Source organism: Dermacentor silvarum, chromosome 1, assembly GCF_013339745.2.
Source record: "Dermacentor silvarum isolate Dsil-2018 chromosome 1, BIME_Dsil_1.4, whole genome shotgun sequence".
NCBI lineage: Eukaryota > Metazoa > Arthropoda > Arachnida > Ixodida > Ixodidae > Dermacentor > Dermacentor silvarum.
The window spans coordinates 314,888,790-314,913,869 of NC_051154.1; the positions used below are offsets into that span (position 1 = coordinate 314,888,790).

Below are 25,080 nucleotides of genomic sequence, written 5' to 3' on the forward strand. Positions count from 1 at the left end.
ATTTTTGGCCCTATAGCGACGTCGCGTCGGCTGCGCCCGCGTTCGCCGCCACCGCTTGCGCGCGCTAGAGTTACTGTACCCGTATATGCTACCAATGGTAGCAGTAATTCTAGCACGTGTGGATAGCGCATTTTTTAATCGGGGGGGAGGTGCTAAAACCACGATTTCATTATGAAGCACACGGTAGTGGTGGGGGTGCCGGATTAGTTTTGACTTCTTTACGTTCTTTAATGTTTCCCCAGTGCACGTTCTTGCATTTCGCCCCCATCGGGATACGGCCGAACCAAAGCCTAATGCTGGGCCGAACGAGACGCTAGTGACGCTAGGCCCAGCGCGCTGATCGCCCCAGTGACGGCCGACAGCGCTTGAGACCTGGCCTGCAGCTCATCATATTGCATTTATTTTTGACAACCTGATTTACATGGGCTTACATGAATTGGTTTTGTCGGTGTCGATGGTGCGAATAGCAAACGAAACGTAGTACTTGCAAGCCAGCCGAGCTCCCTCGCTGTGACGGCTGGTGCTTGGTTTCCGTCTGCGAGACGAAATGCCGTCGGATCTTTACTCCCGATCGCGCCAGTGGTTTAGTACTGGGCGGTGCTTTACGAAACACGAGCAAATTTGAGAAAATGTTTCTATTAGGAACTTTTTCATGTCAAAAACAAGCTGTAGCCCATTTCTACGTCACCCTGAGCGGCGATACAGAAGCGATCGCCTCGGTGATTGCACCGGCGAGGTACCAGCCCTACGGCGACGCTGCCTGTGTAGGCCCGCGCAATCTCAGCTTATGGACGCGGCCGTCTGCTCGCTCCAACTCTGTACTAACACTGTGCATTTTATTTCACGCTCGAAATTTAATTGACACGTTTAGGCGCGTTTATGATATCCACACTGCAATTAACGCACCTGTGACCGTGGTGCCTGCGTATTTGAACGTGTGATAGGATATTTACACTGCAGGTGGCTCAATTCTTGGCGATGAAAATAAATTTGAATGTGACGTGCTTTGTGGGGAATCTGCTCGCTCGACTTACATTCAAAATTAATCCTAACCTAGCTTTCCCACCGCGCGGCAAGAAATTGTAATGACACGCTAATAACGATCCTCAGATCATGTATAAGATGGCTCATTAATTAATGCCCGCCACTCACAAATAAAGAGAAGCTTAACGGTTACGGAGTGTTTTGCGCAATGATGATGTTATCAGAATCCAACTAATCTGGTATCAGAATCCAACTTTCGCTTTTTACCGCGGCGGCCCATTGCTTGCGACGGTTTTCATCAACAGGAAACCTATGAACACTTTCGCCTCTTGTGTATTTCGACGCAACTCAGCTCGTCGACGTACTGCGTTTCTTTCATTGTAAAATCATAGAATAAAGACCTCACAGATGGAAGCGCACAACCACACGCGAAACCCAGCGGCTGCTGTGGTAGGCGCGACACGGGAGGCCGCTCGGCGCCGCAGTGCCTCCTATGCGAAACTAAATTCCGACGACAGCGCCACCGCATTTTCGTGACGTGGCGCCGTGGTCTAGGTGTACGAGTATAGCATTGAGAAAATCAGATTTACAACATGTTTTGTCTCGTAAAAAATAGTGCTGATATTCATTAATTTTTTAGGGTGCTAAAATAAAGTAATCGCGGTAACTATCTACATAGAACTTAATCGCCATCTAGCGCATTATTCAGCTGGATTTGCTTAGTCATGTGATTGATGACCAAATTTGTGCATGTTGTAACGCTCTAAACTAATCGCAGGATTTTTCATGGTTGGTATAAATATAATGTTATCGCAACGGTAAATGATATCTTTTCCGCCATGAGTATTTCGCGGAGAGGCATGCACACGAAGACCTACCAAGATTCTCAAATTGAAGATGAACCCTGCCTTGCAGAAGGCTGCCGCGCTCGTTATTCTCGACTGCGCGAGCACCGTGAAAACACTGTATGCTGATCTGGGGTGGTATTCTGTAAGAGTCTACCTAGTGGACTGTCCATTTCGGCTGTCGCTGATTGGCGGCTGCTTGACGTGCAGGAAGGAGACTGGCTGGCACCTTCCTGCACGTCAAGCAGCAGCCAATCAGCGACAGCCGAAATGCAGAGTCCACTAGGTAGACTCTTACAGAATACCACCCCTGAACCATGGAAATCCGGTAAACATCGCTGTTTCCTTCGATGGTACTGGGTTTACCAGGGGCAACTCATCCCATATTTGTGTTGGGACTGTGATCGAACCATTTACGGGATATGTGCTTGACTTCGTCGTCCTATCGAACTTCTGTTTGGAATGCTAGCTAGGGCTGAAGGAGGACGACCCAAGGTATGCCGAGTGGCTAGCTGGCCACAGTTGCCGAAAGAACATCTCCAGTAAGCAAGGCCAAATGCAGGTGGAAGCGTCACAAATTTTATTTGGCAGCTCATTAGAAAGGCATAGGCTCCGCTACACAACCAAGTTATGTGGTGGAGACAGCCGGGCCTTCAATAGCCTGCAGGAGGCACAGGTATATGGCTTTGTGCCAATAGAGAAAGAGGACTGTGTCAACCATGTGCATAAACGCATGGGCACAGCTCTTCGAAACCTCCTGCAGAAACAAAGAGCTGAAGGAAAGCCAAGCCTTGGCGGTAAGGCCAAACTCACGGGCGAGCTGGTCACGAAGCTCACTACATATTATGGATGGGCTTTGAAAACTCATCAAGGAAACATCGAAGCCATGCATAATGCTGTTTGGGCAACTCTTTATCAGGTAGCATCTGCTGATGCAAGCCCAAAGCACTCACATTGCCCAAGTGGTGAAGAATCCTGGTGCAAGTACAACAGGGCTGTTGCCCAGAAGGAGACTCCAAAGCAACGCTAAAACCTGCCGTAGCATGTTGTTGATGCCTTGCCGCCTGTGTACATGCGCCTATCTGACAAAAAGTTGCTGAAACGTTGTCAGAGAGGCAAAACACAAAACCCGAACGGAGCCTGCACTCTGTCATTTGGTCGCTCGTGTCGAAAAACAAACATGCCTCCCTTTTCACTATGGAAGCTGCTGTGGCTGAAGCAGTCAGAAGCTTTATTGCAGGCAAAGGGAGAGCAGATGCAGCAATACTAAATGAACGGAACCTGCATCAGAATGCCGTAGCCTCTCAAAGATGTTCAGAAAAGGACTGTCGCCGACTAGTGGCATCCGAGAAGAAGCATGCACATGCTGAAAACTTCAGGCGTGCAATGAAAAGAAAGCGCACCAAGGAAAATGATCATGACTACGCTCCTGGTGGCTTCTAGCATCGTTACTACACTGATTCACACCTTCTCCTGTTGAATAAAAATGCTCACCACGTTCCTAAACTTCCTTTCTCGTTTTCTCAAAACACCATTTTGTCATCACATCCTAGGTCATAGCCCGCAGTATATTTTGATGTAGAGGTCGCATTTTGATAATTCTAGCAGAATTCGAAATCACATTCAATAGTGCAAGAAAATCAAAACAATTTGATATTTTTATTAAGAACAGTGATTCATTAAACAATAAATATGAGCAACTGTTTCAGATTTCTGATGAGTATAATTGATAAGGCCAGAACTCTTGAACCAATGAAGATAAAAATAAAATTATGGTTTTCCTGCCCTCCCAGCTCTCTATAGAGTGCTTTCAAACTAAATTAGTAGCAATCTTTGATGGGAAAGCTGTCAAAAGGCTGGGCAGAATATACGTTTATGGAACAGTCAATATTTTAAAATCTGGGAGTGATATCCCGAATCTAATTGCATATTTCGTTTGAGCTATGCAAAATACAAATTCTATAAGAATTTCAGCTGGAAATACTGAAAATTAAAAAAAATTCAAAGCAGTGTCTTCCTTTAATAATGCCGCTTTGGAATTGCGCAGAATATAGTAAAATTACCATTAGTTAAGGCGTAACGCATCCGCACGTTGAGAGTTCGTGTTGACGAAGCACGGCGCAAGCGCGCGGCGTTCTCCAACCTGGACGAAATTACCAGAGTTTCAACAAGTTTTTACTGCGTGAAGGAATGTGAAGGCGGTTTCGTAGGTTCATTTACGTACCACCTGCAGAATACTTTGGTTCGGCCGGTTCGGGAAATTGCAAGTGTCTTGCAATCTTTCACAGGTGTGTGTAGCTGAAGCACGGGTTCTGGAAACCATGAGCAACGTTTTCACACGTAGACAATATTGATAATGTCAACAACGTGCCGGTCGTTTTCGCGACATGCGAAATCGTTTTTTTATTTGTTTGGTTTATTACAATAGGCTGCAGAGTGAAATGGAAGAGACCACAGCCAGGATGCAGGCAGAAGGCAACGCCATCAAGACCACCAAAGTGCAGCTGGAGGAAGCAAAGGCAACACTCGTGGCAGAGGTGTCGCAACTGAACAACAGGAGCACGCAGCTGAACATTCGCATCTCTGGTCTGGAGAACGAGCTGCAGCTGACGAAGACCACAACTCCCACGCTTGAGTCTCGGCTTTCTATTCAAGCAAGTCATTCTGAAACGCTTCGCCAACAGCTCACCGACAAGGACCAGCAGATTGCTGCACTTGACGAGAAGTCAGCTGCTTCTGATGCCATGAACCAGGAGCTACTCAAGTCAAATGCCGAGCTGAACGCAGATTTACGAACGTCGGAAGTGGAAAAGGTGGCACAGGCAGAAAGGATGCGTGAAGTCGTTGCAGAGAACAGGAAGCATCAGGAAGAATTGTTGCAAAAGAATTCAAAGCTGCTTGCTCCGGACACAACACTTAGGAATCTGGAGTCGAAGCTTACAGAAGCGGTACGAAGAAGTGAATTGCTGTCATGCCAACTGACATCCAAACTTGAGGAAGCCATTGCTACGCTGCGCATTGAACTGGAGGCAAGTCGGTCTCGCTGCACAGAGCGGGAGCATCAGCTGAGTCAGGCTGGATGCGAGAAAGAGGCTCATTCATCGCGACTTCTGGAAGTACAAAATCAACTGAACAGTGTTACGCGAAGAGCAGACCAGCTTCAAGCTCGGGCACAGGAGCTTGAAGTCTACAAGCAACAGCTGGACAAACTCTGCTCCGAGCTTCAGCACAAGCTGAGTGACAGTGAGTGCCAAAACAGACAGGTAGAGAAAGCTACTGCAGAATGCGCCGAGCTTGAGCAGTGCATTGAGAAGACCGCAGCTGAAAAGGCTGAACTAGAGGTTCGCTTGGAGAACGAAGCACAGGTTGTTCATGCGCACAAAGAAAAGTATGCTGAGGATGTGGCTGCAAATGAAAACCTCTGCAGTGTAAATGCAGCATTCAAGACTACCATCGAGGCAGCCAAGCTCAAAATGGAGCACCTCGAAGCCAGGATTAAAGAGATGAACAACGAGAACTGTGCACCACGGAACAATCTTGAGGAGAAAGGTCAGAGACGGGATACGTCTCTGACCTTTGCTGCAGCAAAGCAAATGCTGCAGCTGAGACTGTCTGAAGCAAGTGTGCCTGGCTGCTGCCTCTACCATTGAGGAAGTTAGGTTGAAGTTCAAGGAAAGTCAGCACAGGCAGATGCAGCTGTCATCGCTTGTCGAGCAGCTACAACAGGAATGCGGCAGCCTGAAACTGGGTCTTGCGGACATGAGCGAAAAGCTGTTGTGTCGCGAGCAGGAGCTGGCGTCGGCAGCCAGCGATCGTGACAAGATGGCATCACAGGTGAAGGAGCTGGAAGATGCGCATGCCCGTTTGAAGCATGAAAACCAAGCTCTGGAATATCGCATGGGTAAGGATGAAAGTTTTCACTTTGTATTTTAAATGGGCGACACTTTTGAGGGAGGCACGGAACCTGCGAAATATTAAGGGGACACTAAATCAGTTTAGTGGTGGCGTGGAGCAGAGGTAGAACACCCGGCTTCTAATCTGAAGGTCGTAAGTTTGAATCCTCAACATTTTCCACCACCACATTTTCAGTCCACCACATTTTATGCATGGAGTGGCACCTGACACCGGAAAAAAATCTCCGAGACCTAGTGGGCCTATACTGGTCCATGTGCAACCAAATTAGGAAGACGCACTAAGCTTCAACAGAGTCACTCCCTCATCAAAACAGGACTTGGCCTCCCTGGTGCAGTATTCGGCCACTATATACCTCCCTCATGACTCCTATAGTTAACCCATGGTCCTCAGCCCCAGCGGCTGCGGAGCACCTGACCAAGGCCGCGCTCAGACCTACGACGCGGCAGAGGGTGCTAAGAATTTCTAAGTCCGGACAGGCCACCACTGGAAACGGTACCTGGCAACGTTCAATACACGCACCCTATCGAGTGAGGATAGCTTAGCAGGGCTATTTAAAGAATTGTCAGGTATTGTCTGGGATATTATTGGCCTTAGTGAGGCTAGAACGGGTGAGGCTTATGCAGTGCTGACTAACGGCCACGTCCTCTGCAACAGAGGTCTTCAAGACAAGAGAGAATTCGGAGTAGGATTTCTAGTCCATAAGGACATAGCGGGCAACATTGATGAATTCTACAGCATTAATGAGAGGATATCAGCCGTCGTAATAAAGCTAAACAGGAGGTATAGAAGAAAAGTACTACAAGCATACGCCCCAACGTCCTGTCACGATGACGAAGAAATAGGACAGTTTTATGCAGATGTTGAATTAGCGATGATAAAGGTGCAAACTCAGCATACGGTAGTCATGGGCGACCTCAATGCAAAAGGGGGTAAAGCAAGCTAGTGTGCAACTACGGCATCGTTTACAGGAACGCTAGAGGAGATTGTTTGCAGAATTCGCGGAAAGAAATAGGCTCCTAATAATGATTACCTTCTTCAGAAACTGCAGCACAGGAAGTGGACCTGGAAGAGCGCTAATGTAGAAACAAGGAATGAAATAGATTTCATACTCTCTGCCGATCCCAGCGTAGTGCAGGACGTAGAAGTGTTAGGTAGGGTAAAGTGCAGTGACCATAGGTTAGTAAGGTCTAGGATTTCTCTCAATTTGAAGAGAGAAAGAATAAAATTAGTCATGAAGAATCAGGCCAACCTAGACGTAGTAAGGGTAAAAGCAGACCAATTCAGGCTGGTGCTCGCCAACAAATATGCAGCTTGAGAACAGGAAGATGAAGATAACATACAGGTAATGAATGAAACCGTAACTTGACTGATCTCTGAAGCAGCAATTGAAGTGGGAGGTAAGGCCCCAAGGCACACACGACGTGTTATACGGACCCATCTGCTATACAGCTGTGCCATCATGAATACGGGTCAGACATTATAGAGAATTCTCCATCTCCACACTGCAGAGGGCACACTTCGATATCTTGAAATAGCTGCTGGACATTGCCAGTCAATATGTTTGTCTCGACTAATTCTACGTAATGCCCATTAAAATGCTAATGCTGTTAACCTGGTGACGATTGCTGAAAAAGTACTGACGGTTCACTAACCTTTCGGAAAATATTTTCCGTGTTACAGGATTCACGGTGTCTGGCTTGCCGACATGTTATGACGACCGAGCCTCTGTTCCACACTCTCAATGATTCTCGGATTTTCAGCAGACCTCTGCTGGAGCCTAATGAAGGCCATAATACGCCTGTTCATATTATAATATAAACCTTAAATAAACTTGATTTTACTCGTGAAAACCCCTGTCTGATTATGAGAAGCCGCAGTGGGGGACTTCGAAATAATTTGGACCACCTGGGTTTCTTTAGCGTGCACCTAAAACGGGTGTTTTCGCATTTCGCCACCATCCAAATGTGGCCGCCGCGGCCAGGATTTCATCCCGCGACCTGGTCACTGCCACCATTCTGCGACACCACAGCCACTAAGAAACCAAGGTTGGCCGATTGCAGCTGTCGCATCAGAACTTCAATCAATCATAGTTTCGAGGTGGGCGGCTGAACTGGTTCGATCAATAACCGCTTACCTCATCGACATGTTCCACAAGTTAATTCATTCTGTTAAAAAATAAGTATTCTTGGCTGAAGAATAGCTGCGTCAGTCAGAGACGCTGCCGAGACTTTATGAGAGGCATAAAACGTCGGTATGCAATGTTCCCACTTTAATTCAGAGCCAGCACAGAAAGTCGCTCAGGTAAGGCAAGAGATGGGGAAAAGAAAACCGAGCTATGGCAGTGTAGAGTGTAAAGCCAGAACTACGTGTGTGGTGGCTTTTCTTTCCTTTTTTGTATCGCACAAATAAACCCTCAAACTGAAAAAGGTTAAAGGATAACGAGATTCTTGAAAACAGAATTGGCTGTAATAAAAACAGCAGCTTCTTTTTTGCAAGTATTCGAAAAAACAGCGTTGACAATTAAGCAATCGAAATATATGCAATGAGCAGATCTGGTATTCTGAGGAAGGTATATCTTTGCAAGTGCAAATACTACTTTCTTCAACCATTTTCTGGAGTTAGCGTATGGGTCGTGCACTTCTGTCAGCTTGTTTTTCTTGCCGTTTACGTTCAGTATGCCCTACCAACAAGGCCAAATTAGTGCCCTTTTATACTAGAATGGAAACTTCATGTTTAGGGAATTCATGTTTAGGAAATTCATGTTTAGCAAAGTAATCCAGTGGTGAGTCAGCGCCAGTGTCGTGTTCTTCTTTGCCTTAGCTCGTGTCCGTTTTGCGCTGTTGTTTTCGTAAACTATAGTGCCCGTCTCGAAATAGGGATGGTCGATTAAATGTTTTAATCGATTAACGATTAATCGTTCGTCGCTTTAGCGTATCATCGATTAATCGATTTCGATGCGGGGTTTTTCGTCGATTAATCGATTAATCGACTTTTTTTTCGGGCGCTTTAAAAAGGCTGAAACACAGTTATCTATTCACGTATGTACCTATTTTAACGCTTGAAAGGTGGAACCAGGATAAGACATACAAGCGTATAAATTTTGATAAAGAATAATGTTTAGTTTGTTAGAGGTCAACTATAATTGCCACTAGTGACTAGTGAAGGAATAAGCAATATACAGGGTGTTCATATTGACACGTGTACTTGTTTATCTTTCCCCGGTGACCGCTTTTCACCGGCTAACAAATGTTAAGGTGGTGGTCCGGCGGCACCAGCCCCCCGTTTCGAGTACTTTTGGAGCAACCGGGGTGGCTCTTCTACTTAGTATATAAAGTTGTCGTATATGCCATACAAAAACTTAATTCTTGTAGATTCCAACTATTTACATTATAAAGAAATTGAATAATGTGATGTAGAAATGTTCAAGATCAAGCATGATATACATGGTTTTTGCGAAATGTGTCTCAGTTGTGACCATATTTAGAAGAAACTACCGCATTTACTGCATTGCGGCTTGCTCTGTAGCTTTTTTAAAAAGTCGATTTTTAAAAATCGATTTTTAAAAATCGCCTGTGGCAGGTAGCATAATTCTTATCGTTGAGCGGTGGACATTAGTAGCACGAGCAATCGAAAGACATATTCAACCAATTAACAAAAATTGACTAATGAACTTCTTGGTTAATTACTTTAGACACACATCGTAATTTACGAACTGTAGCCGGTGAGTTTGCAAGACGCATCTACTTGAAATGAATTTCCAGGATGACGCCAGCTTTGAGATAGTATTTTCCAAAGTGTGGGACGAAATACATGGGCGTTCCAGTTACTTTTGTGCTTCAATGCATTTTGGTAAAAAATTAAGTGGAACAACAGTGCATTTTTACGGCGAGTATGATGGCGCCTATCTCCAAACTGGTGTCATTCTGGAAATTCATTGCAAGTGGATACGCCTGACAAGATCACCGGCTACAATTCGTAAATTGTTATATGTGTCGTAAAGTAATTAACTAAGAAGTTAATCAGTGATTTTTTGTTAATTAGTTGAATATGTGTTTCGATTTCTCGTGCGAATTTGCGCCTCATCGAATAACCCAGCTCAATGATGAAATTATGCTACCTGCCACAGGCGATTTCTAAAAATTCCGTAAAACTTAAAAATGAACACCCTGTATGTTAAAAATGGCGCTTACTGAGGAGGGTGGGCATGGAGGAAGGAATAATTAGAAGAGAACATCGCAGCAGGACTGACATCAAGAAGTAATGGCGCAACACGTGATCGCCACATCAGAGCGCGCGGTAGGTTTAATGCTGCCTGGTGCAGGGCAGCAGCGCAGCTGAACGGGTGCGCACTGATTTGAAACTGCTGCGAACCAAACATTATCGGCCAATACGTTGTCACTCAGGGTCACGTGTTGACCCTACTGCGAAGTAAAAAGCGAAGGAAATCGCTTGACGGTGAGTTCGCTTGCCAAGACTAGCTGCCTCACGTAATGCTCTCGCCTAGTTTATTTCTTCCTCCACGGGGGCGGCCTCTCTCCGGGCCGCAGGCAGCCTGTGTGACGTGCGCGTAAAGCGGGGAAGCGCTTGGCCAGCTCGACATGACTCGGGAAAACAGTCGACAGTCGCTCTCGGTCTTCGCAGCCGCGCGGTCGTTGCTCGTACTCCGCATTCTACAGTACGATTTCAAAATTTTCACGCCACTTTAGTCACTGTCTGGAAAACGATTAATCGAACTGCTTTAATCGATTAAACCGATTAAATTAAAGGTACACATCGATGACGATTAATCGTTTTGCGGCGTACTTTTAGTCGATTAATCGATTAATCGTTCATCGATATTACCATCCCTATCTCGAAACCGCTTCCGCGGCGGGTGCCCAGACTCACTGAAAAGACGCCGGACTCGAATCTGATTCATTTGAAAATAAAGTTTACGTTCTTCCTCTTCTCCCAATTCGTGATTTCGAGAAAGCGCTCTTGCTTAGAATCTAGTGCGCCCACCGCGTAGGGCTATGACGTTGCGCACCTCAGAAGGACATATCCGCCGCTGCGGGCGTTCATAGTAATGTTGGGCGGGGATGCCATCATGTGCCATATTCTTGAATACACGCGTCGCTTGTGCTTAAGGTTTTGTTACGATCCATTTCGCTTTCAACCATTTTCTTGTCATTCATCACGCCGAGTGCCAACGCCCAATAATAACGCACAGCAGCATCTGAGCCAATGACAAGGCTCTGAAGAGTACAAAATAAAATGATTTGGAACAAAGTACGACCACAGCTTGTTAAGAAAAAAAAATCCTATGTGCGTCGGCACATCATGCAGCCACAGCGAAGCTGTCGGACTTAATGGTGAGACTGGCATTCTTGCCGCCATATATCTGGAACGGGGCAACATGGAATTGTGGAGAAGAGATATGCACGTACACACTCTAGGTGTGTGAACTCGAGTAACGCTAATTGGTTTGTAGATGTAAGTTGTCCTCGACGCATATCTTATATCAGTTGTTATTGATTTTAGTGTCATTTCAAAAAGGGGCACCTTATTTCACAAGACGTTATGATAATTTGTTCGTTATCCTCAATGTGCTGAAGTTTTATTAGTCCACGATGCCGCGGTTCTGTAACAATTTCATCCCGATAAATAAGGAACACTCCTGAGCATTGCCATTTGTCAAGACGATAGTGTATATGCGCTCAAAGGAAGAGGACGATAGGTGAAGACGAGACACTCATATCGCAAATTTCAACTTGTTTATTAGAAAATTGGGATGTCACTTATATACGCTTACACACGTGACACTTGACATGCTCACTGCACTCATTACACATCCAAAAACCGTAGTTTCTTTTCTGTCAATGACCGAACCCGCCCACGAAGAGAAAAGCTAGTTTCGGTTTCAGGGAACATGCGCGCTGCTAGGGTTTCCGGAAATCCTAAGTTATTTTTCTTATTTCACTTTTTGTGAATTTTAAATCGGGCGAACCACATGAAGTAAAGTCCTTATATAACAAAAGTACCGCCATCTACACTTTCCTTCGCCGCCTCCTCTCCTAAAGCGCTTGCTTTTTTCTTTACTTTTTGCTTGCGAAAGCCAAGTCGACGGTGGCGCACCTAGAAAGTCCACGTTGAAGCTTTCAGGCCGGGCGCGCGCCGCCGCCGCCGCCGGTGACTGCGGCTGCGCACAGGACTTTCAACATGGCTCTGAGGCGGAAAAAAAGAAAATATAAAGAAGTGAAAAGCGCGCGCTATCATCGTCCAATCGGAGATACAGGAGAGAGAGAAGCGGCGTTTATCAAAGGATGGCGGTACTTTTCTTATATCGGGATTTTACATGAAGTGGTCGCCATCGTGCGTCCTTCGAGCTTGCCTTCGCTCACCCTTGCCACTCGCTCAGCGATATCACAAGTCAGATCGTGCTTGGTCGTCTGCTTCGGTTGTCGTCCCAAGTGTGACGATGGGAAAGATAAGACAGGGAAGCTTGAGCAGGCGTGCAACGAACGGAAGACGCAGGAAACCAAGGGCGCGAACTTATACGCGTTTCAAAATGGAACGGACGGCCTCTGTTCCATTTTGGAACGCGTACAAGATCGCGCCCCAAGTCGACCAAGGATTAGACGAAGATGGCTAAATCGGGGCATCACATGTGTGGCGCGACTGTGTGGTGTTCGATCATCGGGTATTCCAGTTCTGCGAAGTTTTTCAGGTTTCCTAATGACTACCGGTGAGCACAAGTATTTCACTCTATATTCCCACCAGGAATTCATCTTGCATGAGTAAGCCAGTTCTGTGCAAGCCTTAGTGGACTGAAAGAGTGACTGATAAGAGCAGTGTCGCTCTACTCATTAGGCATGACGGCAGCCCATCTGTTGCCGGTGAAATACTTTAATGAAGGACTAGAGCGCGGGTTTCGGGGCTATACATTTTGTTCACTCTTTGTCGACATGCACAGCCAAGTTTAAAAAAAGAAAAGAAAGAAAGACGCAGCCGCGGTGGTTAATAAAAAAAGTATGGTATTTTGCGTGCCAAAACCGTGATCTGATTATGAGGCACGCCGTAGTGGGGGACTCCGGAAATTTGGACTACCTGGGGTTCTTTAACGTGCACCTAAATCTAAGTACACGCGTGTTTTCGCATTTCAAGCCGTGGTGGTTAATAATTTTTTCATTGGTTTGGATCTTCTGGAATCTATTTTCACTGATTATGTACAAATTTCCGTTTTGAATGAAAATTGCTTCTGTCGATTGTCACTTTCGTACTGCGTGGAGGTCAGTTTTTTCCAGTACCGAATGTGTGAATAAAAACAAAAGCGTTCAACTTTCACTTGTGTTGAGTTTTGGCTGGCCGAGAAATCGGCTAGTTTAATTGATCCATTTCACAACTCATGAACAAAATAACGATTGATGGTGCCAGACATTATTTTCTTTATGATACCCCCCACTCTGGACTAGATAAAGTGTAGCCCTAACCGTAACCGTAAGTTTGGACTTTCAAAGCGACTACATTCAAGAAATGACGAAATGTAATATATTACCGCGAATATTACTAATTAACAACGGTTCGCTCTATAAATATTTCTGATTATAATTGCTTGGCAATGGTGCGTGCGAGCAACGTTCCAGTTATTTAGAAAAAGAATAGCAGCTTGCAAGGTAAACCTGGTAGGAAGGAAGCGCTTCCTAATACACGACACACTTAAGCGGGTCCTGCTTCGCGATTTGGCCAATGTCGCCGCACGGCCATCGGACCTGCAACAGAGCACGAACACAGTCCGCTTGCATGCCAAGTGTGTGTAAGTGGTTTGTGAGGAAAGGGAAAAGGTTGATGCTATCTTCTGCAGTCCTTGAGGGAGCACGGCTCAGCGCCAAAGAAACGAGGGCTTCAGCGGCAACCCTCCTCCTCCTCCTCCCAGTGCGCGCCCTCTCCCTCTACCTTATGACCTCATCAGTGACGTCATGGAAGCATTGCTTAGTTTGTGAATTATTTCTAGTAGGATATCCGGCAGCCGCCAGGGGTGGAAGCCGCGCTGCCGCCGCCTATCGGCATGGGACCGAGCGTCCCAAGGGAGATATAGGGAGTTTCCGGCCCCTGACCGAACGTCGCGGACGCTATCCTCACAAATATTTCTATTTCGTCACATATCGACTTGGCCTCGATTATAAGCCTTGCCCATTGATTACGATTCCGCGCTATTACGACGCAGCTGTGAAATTTGGGATGCAGGTGCACGCTTTGCAGGCCGCGGCGAGGTGCCCGTTGTCTCCATTTTTGACATGACTTGAGCAGCGACTGGTTTGCCCGATATATGCCCTTCCTCAGGGGAGTGAAATTTTATAAAGCACGTCCTTTTGACATTCAAAAAAGTTTCTGGCGACCCACTTACTCCGAAAAACACTGATGGGCAATGTGAGGGCAAGATTTTTAAGTACATTCTGAAAACACATCTTAATATTGCTTTTTTGGCAAGCTTCGAATGAGCCGATCCATAATGCGGTATCGGCATGCTCGATCTTGGCTGGTTACCCGGGCATGTTTGGTCATTACGAAACGCGATACATAAATCTCAAAACTGAATGGATCCATTCGATGGAAGTTTCCGAGTCATTGACAATGGCTCTCAAACCTCACGTATACTAAAATCTATTGGGGCAAGTTTTGTAGCGTGGATGTAGCGAAATATGTTTATTTCGCGGTCACTTCTTCACTCAACCGCTAAGAACGGTTAGGAATGTGGTAGTCATGCAGAAAATTCTAAACGAACCTTTTCATTTTCTGGACAGGTGCATTCACTGTTTCGTAAACTGTTTTGTATTTCATGCGTCGACAACCTTTGGTGGTTATGGGTGCATTTTAACGTAGTGAGATGGCAAACGTTGGGAGCTTTCGCCCGCATGAGCCGACACGAGTTTGTTGGGAGAAAGCGTAATTGGGGCCGGTAAAATTCAACAAATTATTTCACCCGCATACGTTCGCTTCTTACCTTCCGCCGCAGAGGAGACCTAGAAGACATGGTGACGTCGCAGGTATCGAGTGATGCTCGTACCACTGACGAAGAGTGAGAAGAAAGAGAGCTGGAATATTACCTTTTCTTCCGGCCTTGACGTCATTATTCACTTCACCGATTTAGCTCCAAAGAGAACACCTACTCTGGACAACATGGAAAAGCCTTGGATATTAAGGCAGTTAAAAATGAAGCAAACATCAGCTCATTTCCTGCCAAAGAAACCGGCTCTCTCAGCGGCTACCGCCATTTTTTTTCTTTGTTTCTTTTTTTGAGAACTACTTCTCTTTATTACGCACAACGCGGCCACAAAAAAAATGTTAGGTAATTCCGCGTTTTCAATTGACGCCTTCTTTGGGGGCAAAATCGGAGGGTCTATTCGGGGGATCTTTTTATTGCAATTATCGGAGTATATGGGAGGTTTTATTTACTGTGCAATAAAATTTCGGCCAGGCTGTTTCGGCATTTCTGGCGTTATTCAACTTTTAGTGTGCCCCATACTGTAAAACCCGTAATTTGTTCGGTAAAGGGGATATTCGTGGCTACAAAACTACTATTAAAAGTGCCGCGAAAGTTCGTGGACATTTTTTTATAATTTCTGCATATTACAAACCGTGCAGTTTTTTCAGCATTTTACGTGCAATTTTAGTCACACCTTTTCGTAAGCATTTCCTATGTCGAACGGAAAGACAAAACATTCGGGCAGCCCCCTAATGCCAAGGCCTTGTGCTTGTTCGATGTTTTCGGGGCTCACCAAGCAGACACTGCTATCCAGACACAGGTCCTCGACATGAGCTAATGGAACCAAGAGACGTTTGAAGGATTGTCGCTTTGCAAATGACCGAAAACTTTTGGCGGTATCCAACTGGTTGCCATGAATCACTACAGCTGTGAGCGTCTGTTCTCGCATGCAAAAACCTTGATCACAAGGTAGTGTGATGACCCAGAAGTAAAATGGCAGAAAATATCTGGTCATAAGTGTCGAACGCTGCTGGCAATATCCCCTTCATGTTTGCGAACTGGATCTGAGCGCATCGCCAGAATTAATCACTGGTGTACAGCAAATTGTGACGATCGTGTTCCTGTTCACTACGCCTTTACATTTATGCCTCAGCAGCGTAGTTTTTCTCTCGGGAGCTCTTAATGACTTAATGACTAAAGCATACACGCAATGCTTATCGCAGATCCCTCACACCGTTGACTTAAAGGCGGCTGCAAGTGGGACGCCTGAGAAATGGAAAGAAACACTTCAACAAAAAGCTTTGTGAATTAAGCCCCTAAAATACAACTCACAAGTTGTTTGCAGCACTGCTGAAGTTGCGAGAGGCACACAGGCAATAATCCTTGCTCAGCGGACTTTACTTCAGGGCGTAACTGTCTCATTATTAGCGGCATTAAGGACATTAATCGTTGCTTGGCGCATGATAGGTTACAGCGATACGTGACACGTGAGGACCTTTGCACATGCGCTTTCTTACACCGTGAATCACTGTGGCGGTGATTAGACGACGCGACGCGACGCGAATGAACACATTTCGCGGAGCATTTGGCTTTAGTATTTGCTAAAGAGTCCTGCAGCTTCCACTGTGCAGCAAACGACTTGTGAGATGGAGAATAGCTCTTAAATTCTGTTTCATTTAAGCAAACATGCGTCTCAGTAGGGGAAGCCGAGAAGCTAGCAAAAGCCCTAGGAGGCCAAGTGAAAAGGCCAAGTGAAAAACACACTCACACGCACGCACACGCGCGCGCAATACATAAAAAAACCTCATATCTTCATTTCGCTTTTGTGCCCTCCGGGTGCGAATATTTTACTCTACTTCACTTGACTGCTGGCTTTTTATGCTACTTAACAGACGGAATGAGAGCTAGATTTTTTAGAAAAAGCTAATTGATTGAAGGTAATCAAATAATAATATGCGCCTTGGTGTCATAGGGCCGTGAAATGTTGTAGCCATATTTTACTAAAATATGGCCATTTCATCACTGCACGCTCTACATTGTCATAGAACCACAGTTGTACCAACAGGGGCTTTTTGTTTTGAACAACGCGGTTGAGGAGGCCGTTTGTGTACGCCATGGTAACATATCCGCTGGTAGAGTGTGTCTAATTCCTGGGGTTGTCGTATTTAAAGAGTTGATTGAAGTTTCGGATCGCTACAGTACAGAAATTCCTAGTGTGCGAAGGTTTGAAGCCCAGACATTTTTTCACGCTTGAAGAACATACCGGTTAGCCAATGGCGATCCCTCAGTTGTTTGCGTCTTTTGCATTTTAGCGCAGTGCAACACCTCTAAATATGGAAGAACGAAAATATCAATATCAAGAAAAGGTTGGAAGAGGGCGCATCAATGCCATAGTCTAAACATCCCACAAGCGCGGAATTTGAATACGCCGCTTTGTTCCAAGGGTAGGGCACCATACTTATTTCATAAAGTAGCTGTGCACTGCTCTAATAAATAAATGAACATAAATAACATACCCTGTGCCCAGAACGGTGCTGGTTCTTTGGGCAAAATATAAAGATCAATTTTATTTTTCATTATTGCCGCACTTCATCGTTGTTTCAAACGTGGCTCCGAGCTCGAAAGTCGCCGTGGCGTTTTTATTTCTGTCATCAGCCACATTGATATCAGCCACTGTTCGCAGTTATTTGCGACGCATGAATAAAATTCATATGAAAAATGTAATTCGTAAAAAACAACCTGTAGCTTCTCATGCCCTCATGCCTGCCCACTTCGGCCACTCGGTCAGGCGGCTAACAGTGACACAGAATAATAAACGTTTAACTTGCGAAAAAAATCTGCCTGCAGCTGTGTTACAATTCCGTGCTACATGCACTGGTATGAGCCTAACGGCTGAGAAACGTAAAGCTTTATATATTCCCATCCAATCACTGAATTGGGCGCTCGTAAACGCAGAAGGTCCCTCTCATTAAAGAAAAATTCTGAGGTTTTCCCTGTCAAAAACAGTATACCATTGTGAGGGACGGCGTATACAGTGAATGATTTCCGGATCAATTTGGACCACCTGGGGTTCTTTCAGGGGAACCTAAACCTAAGAAGACGAACGTTTCAGCAATTAACGCCCGCGAAAATTCCCCACCGTGGCCATGATCCAGGCTAAACCGCCAGCTTAGCAGTGCAAGGCCGTAGCCACTGAGTTTCCGTGGTGGATCGGTGTCATCTCATGCCCCATCACGATGCGGCGCCTGCAACACCACTGCCGGCGTTGCTCATCATGCCAGCCTTCTGACAAGCAAGGTATTTGCCAGGGCGCCGTTTTATTACCATAGCAATTATATGGAAACTCTTCGCGCATTTATGCCATCGTTGTCGTCGCCGTGAGGTTCCGTATAAATTCCAAGGGCGATAAAATCGTCGCCGCGCGCCGTGTGCTGTATGTGCGAGTGAAAAAAACGCGACGGACGCGCGCTTTCACGGAGAGCTAACACACGGCGGATAGCAAACACGACGTCTTCAGTCGTGCGTAATGCCATGAGGAGATGAAAGGGAGGGAGGGAGCGGGGGCGACATTGTACTGCGGCACCAACTCCGTAACTTGCGACCGGTCGAAAGGGGAACTGGCGACTAAATCACACACGCGAAAGGAGGAAAGCGGGAAGGAAGCGTGGGAGGGACGGGGTGCGGCTTCTATTCTGCCAGTAAGTGCACACTTGTGCTTTGTGCGCCTGCGGGTGCTTGCGCGCACCGTTTCTTAAAAGCGATGTACACGCGGCTTCTACCTTTATATGCGCTGTGCCCCTTTCGCCGCTCAGTTTCCGTTGAAACGATACACCGCACGACCCTTCGCTCGCTGCTGCAGCCGCGCTTGCTCACGCCAGCTTTTTGACGGTGGTTGTCTGGGGTGATCGAGTGTGATCTAATAATGTTTGCTTGTGCGCGCTGACACCATGCTTGTTATTTCATTTAGTAAGCGAATGCGTCCAAGTTTATGTAGCCGATAAAACTCATATCCTTAATCCGTATAGCTCTATACTAATTTGCTATCGCAAGAGATGCTTCACTTTTAGGGCGAAACGGCAACGTTTCTTTCTTGCTGTGCATCAGCAGTTGTCGCGCATGCACGTCACGCCTTGTCACTTTACAAGTATTGTTAGAATACCGTCTCAAGAGCTCGAATTGAATGCTAATCCTGTAGCTATCGCTTTCGATGCTTCGGTTTCTGTCAAAATTGCCAATTTCTTCATAGTGTTTTCTTCTCATTCTAGGTCAATTAAGTGATACAAATTCAAACTCTACTTCCTGCTTATTACGCAAGCTACTCGCGGTCAATCTGAAAGCTCAAGCTCGGCCACTAATCCGCTCCACTGGCTACATTATTACATACTCTAGTATATGGATGTTGTAGACTAAGTGGTAGGCAGTAGTCGGTTGCGCAGTCCCCGCTGGGATCAGGGTTTGAAGGGTTCTGGCCCGTTCCTGATAGTGGGTAAGCTGGTTAGCGCCATGGTGCGAAGTGCACGCGCCTAGGAGCGAGGCAGCACGCGCAGCGGCCGATCCTGTCTTCGAAAGAGCTCTGCCCATTCCGGACAATATTTCACGACGGCTTCCATCAGTTGTACCGTCACGGGTGCTGATTTTACCAAGGACCCTCACGACATTATCGTCGACAAAGGAGGCAAAAAGGAGTACGTACGCGGCCAGTTCCTTGCAAAGGTAGGCACTTTGGGAATTGGTGCTGCGCCACTATATGGGCGGCTTTAGCAGCGCCGATAGCGCCATCCCCGTTTATGAGCATTCCAAGGTAGACTGCAAACGCTGCGCAGTGTACGGATAATGCAGCCACCCCTTAATATGCTGTCCGATTCAGCTCCGAGTTGCTTGCACTCGTGTTATCGCCCAAGGTTGTTCCACCAGAGAACGTTGTAGTCGCACGAGTAATATCGCACGACTGTCGACTGCAAGACAACTGAGCGCCTTTTAATCGCACGATGGCTGACAGTATGCGCAAACGTCTAAAGCACACTTCAGGGCGGGCATTGTCTGCTATGCTGATCGCACCAAAAGGACACAAGCCTTGCCAGGGTGATCAGCGCAGTCCGGTTCCTGAAAAGCGTTTTTCAGAATAGGTGTAAACTAGACGCTTCGTCTTTGTTGCACGTTCCTTTTTTTCTTCGTATTAGTGGAACCCTCGCATCCGCATGGGAATAAAAAAGAAGTGAAATGTATGAGCATGTGTGAGGTATAGAAAAACAAGAGCAAGCTAATAATTGCAAATAGCTTTAGGTGTGTTGTCTGGCAGCGGTGCACGATGCGGCCTCACGGGTAACAAAAGCGGCGCGTTTGCACCCCTGAAGCAAAAGGCATAGCAGACGGCATCGGAACAGCAAATTCAAGTTCGCGTTTGCACACAATGTCGCTTATCTCGCCCCTCTTGGCCGTTACAAGCGGCTGTCATGCCGGGCCGTCGATGCTCTAGCGAGATTAATAAAACGCGATTGAGCCATCCCACCTTCAGTTAAAGTCATTGCAAGACAGTCTTGCTGAACAAAATGAGATTCAGATAAAGGCGGAGCCACTGGACACGGCACACAATCGCGTCGCCTCTCGCGTGAGGGCAGTAGAAGCATTCTCGGACTAAAGTCCCTATATAAGAAAAGTACCGCCATCTACTCTTTCCTCCGCCGCCTCCTCTCCTAAAGCGCTTGCTTTTTTCTTTACTTCTTGCTTGCGAAAGCAAAGTCGACGGTGGCGCACCTATAAAGTCCAGGTTGAAGCTTTCAGGCCGGGCGCGCGGCGCGGCCGCCGCCGGCGACTGCGGCTGCGCAGAGGACTTTTAACATGGCTCTGAGGCGGAAAAAAAGAAAATATAAAGAAGTGAAAAGCGCGCGCTATCATCGTCCAATCGGAGATACAGGAGAGAGAGAAGCGGCGTATATCAAAGGATGGCGGTAATTTTCTTATATAGGGACTTTATCTCGGACTCCTTAATGTTCTTTTACTGCGCTATTTTCGATAGCGGCACACATTTTTCGACTGTACTTTTGGGGAAATTAGCCCACGCTTTCAAGTAGGATGACGTGCTAAATATATTTATATTCTCGTAGTTTTACATTATCAGGCATGTCGTTTTTGGGGAAAAGCTACCGTGTACCTTTTTATCCAGCCGCCGTGGTTGAAAATATATGCGGCTGAGACATCTTGACGCGACGCAGCACTCAACGCGACTAATCCCGGCTAGAAGCAACAGCGTCCCGTCTGCTAAAAACACGTCTGACAACACTGTCGTGATGAACAGCGCCGCCAGTGGTGTTCCACGTGTCGCACTTCGATGGTACACGTGGTCAGGCCGACGGGAAACAATCGACGTTCGGAAAACGCGCCAAGCATTTTCACGCTCTGCTTAAGGATGTTCTATTTTGCGTCTCGACGGAAGCCTGTGTGACGTAGGGGTTAGAGAAGGAGGACTCTGTGCTGGCGGTACCGTGCTCGAATCCCACCGGCGGACGTTTTGATTCAAGTACTTTATTTAATGATTGATTTCATAATATATATGTATGCAAAACATCATGGCAACCAGCAAAACTCCTTGGCAACCGGCGGTGCTAGGGGCATATCCCCGGTAGGACATATCGGCCCACATTTTTACGCTGCACTATGTTCGGGATGGGTCGGTGATTTAAACATACCGCATGCGCAAAAGTTGAAAGTCCCTAGGAAATTATTTGTCGTTAAACATTTGCAATGTTGCATCTACACTGTCCACGCAGCATTGCAGTAGCCTAAACAGAGTGTTTCATTTGAGCTGCACCAAATTTTTAAAAATCGCCTGTGGCACATAGCACAATTATAATCCTTGATAAAAACTACTGGATGAGGCGGCCATTACTTTCACGAGAAGTCAAAACGCCTAATTGAATAATAACATATGTACGCTAATTAACTTTTTCATCAATTATTTTACGGCACATCTTTCAATCTACGAATTATAGCGGCCGAGTTCTCAAGGCGTATCCACTTGGCCCGAATTTTCAGGAATGAACCAGTTTCGAGATATTAATTGTCAAAATGTCCGAAGAAATGCATGGGCGTTCCAGTTAACGCTGTGCTTTAATGAATAAAACAGCGTTTTCCTCGAAAGGTTAACTGGAACGCCCATGCATTTCGTCGGACACATTGACACTATCTCGAAACTGTTACAGTCCCGAGAATTCGGGCCAAGTGGACACGCCTTGCGAGCTCAGCGGCTATAATTCGTGGATTGAAAAATGTGCCGCCAAATAATTTATGAAAAAGTTATTTAGCGTAATCATGTTAATTTTTCAATTAGACATTTGATTTCTGATGGAAGTAATGGCCGCGTTGTCGAGTAGTTTAGATCAAGGATTATAATTGCGCTATCTTCCACAGGCAATTTTTTACATTTTGGTACACCTAAAAGGAAAACACTCTGTATACCTCCAGTTGCTTAATCTGCTGTAACTTCCTTGAACACAGAACACAACCACCACACACACATAAGCGTGCTCGCTTGCCTGCTCGAAGGCGGAATAAGATGCCTGCCATGTCATAATGAAATGCCGTTCTCTTGTTGCTTGCTCCTAAATGGGTGGATATATAGTTCGGGGTTTCCAGTGTGCCAGGGATCGGCCAGCGGTGCCCGATACGTTACGCCAGCGACGCCAGGTTGGCCGGAAATTCGTCTCCTTTATTGTAGACTGCAACGCGTCCTCTTTTCACCTGCATAGCGTGACTGAGATGTACGTGGCACCCGCGTTACACCGTACTATATACATGCCTAAAGGGATCGATAAAGTTGTACGTTTAAGCTGCACACATAGATCTCGCAACGACAGCACCATTAACATCAAATACATAGGATGCTTCTTAAGGTGGACACATTTTCCTATTTATTGCTTATGAAATAATATTGAAGTGTTCTAGATGGGATATTTATTCAGGGATATGCCATCAATCGCGTTATTACGAATTATGATTTCGGTCATGTTTTCAGAAATATATCCTACCGCCGAAGCGGGTACCATGCAAATGATAAAATTAGCTTCCCTGTACCCCATATGTATAACACTTACTCTTTTTTTTAGTCCTTGCAGGAGATGGTCAATCGGCGAAAAACGCTGACGGATTCTGAGGCACGGATCTTCCCCGAGCAGCTCTTTCTGCTCAATTGCATTGCCAAATTATATACGAGCAATTATATGCTGCCCGAAATGTTGGCTCGGAAAGGACACCGATGCGAAGTTGATATCTGGTCCATCGGGTGTATCTTGTGAGTATTCTGCGGTTTCAATGTATTACGCAGTCGGAGTTTCATATAATAGATGATGGCGTATGGCTTCTCAGCCAACCAGTGCCAATGTGAGCTCTTGTTTCAGATTAGGGAGGACGGCTCGTTCAATGTACGTTAGTAATACGGGTTCGAAGCTTAAGTACGCAGGGGGACGACAGGCGGATATTCAAGGTACCGTACACTACTTTCGCAACCTTGAAGAATTCATTAGGTGGTTAAGCACTTGGCCATAGCACTTTTTTTTCATGTGGGAAATGACTTCGTTTACCCTTGGGTGATGTAAAGTGTTCGCGCTCGAGTGACCATGATGCTAGTAAAACTGCTAAGCTGGTTGGCAGATCCTTAAGAACTTCATTAGTCAAGGCTATGTGTCGGAGCCCGTGAGCTTGAGCCAGCGCTCACTGCTGGACTAACGTCTTAACAAACTTCAAAGCTAATTGAGGGCGTAGGGTATTTAGTAGTATGCGCTCTCATTCTTTTACTTGCCTTTGTGCATGATAGCGGATAGTCTCCTTTAAGGAACCACAAAGTGGAAGTATTGCAACCACTTGGTTGTTGCATGTGTGAAAATGAAGCTGTGCTTCATGTTGGTGGTAAATTGGCACTTCTGTTCACTCAGCTTTAGCAAACCAGCGCTTAACAAGAGGAAAATGCTTACCTATAGTAATATTGTCGCTGCTAGAAAACAATCGCCCACATTCTCTGTGATTGTCCCTACTGATGTGCGCCAAGGAAAGAACTTTCAGCCATCGTTACTACATTAGGTGAAGTTGTTGCACGCTGTGTAAGCGCCGTATATTGTGGGCGCCCTCCTGCACTGGTTGGTCACCAAAGGGCGGGAGCTCCGCTAGTAGTTTAAAGCCCCTCAATGTCTAAACGATTTTGGTCTGGCTGCTCTCTGGAAGTTCTCTGGCTACCTGAACTTCACGGTCAGCATCCTATCTAAACTGCGCATGCGCGAAAAAAACTGCACAAAGGTACTTTGCTTCTTTGAAGATTCGCACGTCTAGGTACTACTGAGCAGTTGTCGAGTTGCCGGTTTTGCTCTGTTCGTCCCTAGCAGAGCTCACTGCGCGCGAAGGATAGAAAATATAAGGATAGAAGGATAGAAAACTTTGCCTAGGTACTACGGCGGAGAACTTACTTTGCTCGTTTTGTATGCGTTTGTCCATAATGTTGACTTCCGAGACCTGAGGTTTGTTTACGCGACGCTGGCTTCCCGCCGCCGGCATTGGAACAGAGAACACGCTGGGCTGGTGGTTACTAGGCACAACTGTGGCTGCTGTTAAGGGATCGATGGTAGTCCTAAATAAACGCATCACTGTTTTGATGATCCAAATATAATCCCACTATCAGGGTGGGAGCAGCCTACCTTACAGAAAAAGTATTTTTTTATTTGAGATATTGCTACGCTGCGCTCCGCAACACCCCAATGACTGCCGCTTTGCGTCGGCACCCGGCACCGCGGCTTCCGAGAGCAGTCTCCGCTTGCGCAAGAGCGGACGCTCGCATCGTCGCACTTTCACTTCAACCAAAAAAAAAAAAAGTCACCGGCCAGTGCGGCATACACAGCACAGTCACAGCGTAAGCTGGTGGAGCGGCACAATATTAACTCCAACTTTTGCACTACGCACAACAGCTAGGGCCTTCGCGGCAGTCTTTCCGCCTCGTTTTGACGAGAACGATCTGAACTGTCCGCCCGACATCTACGGCGAGCGGCGGCTTGTAATGCTCTCTGCACAGCAGTCTGCTGAGCCCGATGAAGCCTCACAACTGCAACTTACATGTCGGGCGCACCGCCTTTGCGGGCACCTTAACTAGTTGTCGCCATCATAACGGTGGAGGCTCGGCAGCTCGGGAGCTCGTTGATTACGCGCCTCGTCTCAATCGCACATCGTCGTCTGCGCCTGGGTGCGCTGCGTTTGCAGGCATCTTACCTAGATGGCGCCACCATACTGGCGGAGGCTCGAGTCAGTCTCCCCCTGCGGGCTTGCCTTATATATATGCATTTTCCGTGGACCGAAATCAAGCGCTTGCCGGATACCTTGCCGCTTGCGTGGCTTAGT

At 46.4% G+C, this 25,080-nt stretch overlaps 1 protein-coding gene across 1 annotated transcript in view; it reads left to right on the forward strand.

The window, feature by feature from the left end:
- Positions 1-5,519: 5,519 nt before the first annotated feature.
- The window catches only part of LOC119442410 (myosin heavy chain, non-muscle), an 81,905-nt gene continuing 62,344 nt past the window's right edge, over positions 5,520-25,080 (forward strand). Inside the window, exon 1 of the mRNA XM_037707284.1 lies at positions 5,520-5,683. Within this exon, the coding sequence (XP_037563212.1) occupies positions 5,520-5,683 (164 nt within the window). The remainder of the gene's footprint in view (positions 5,684-25,080) is intronic.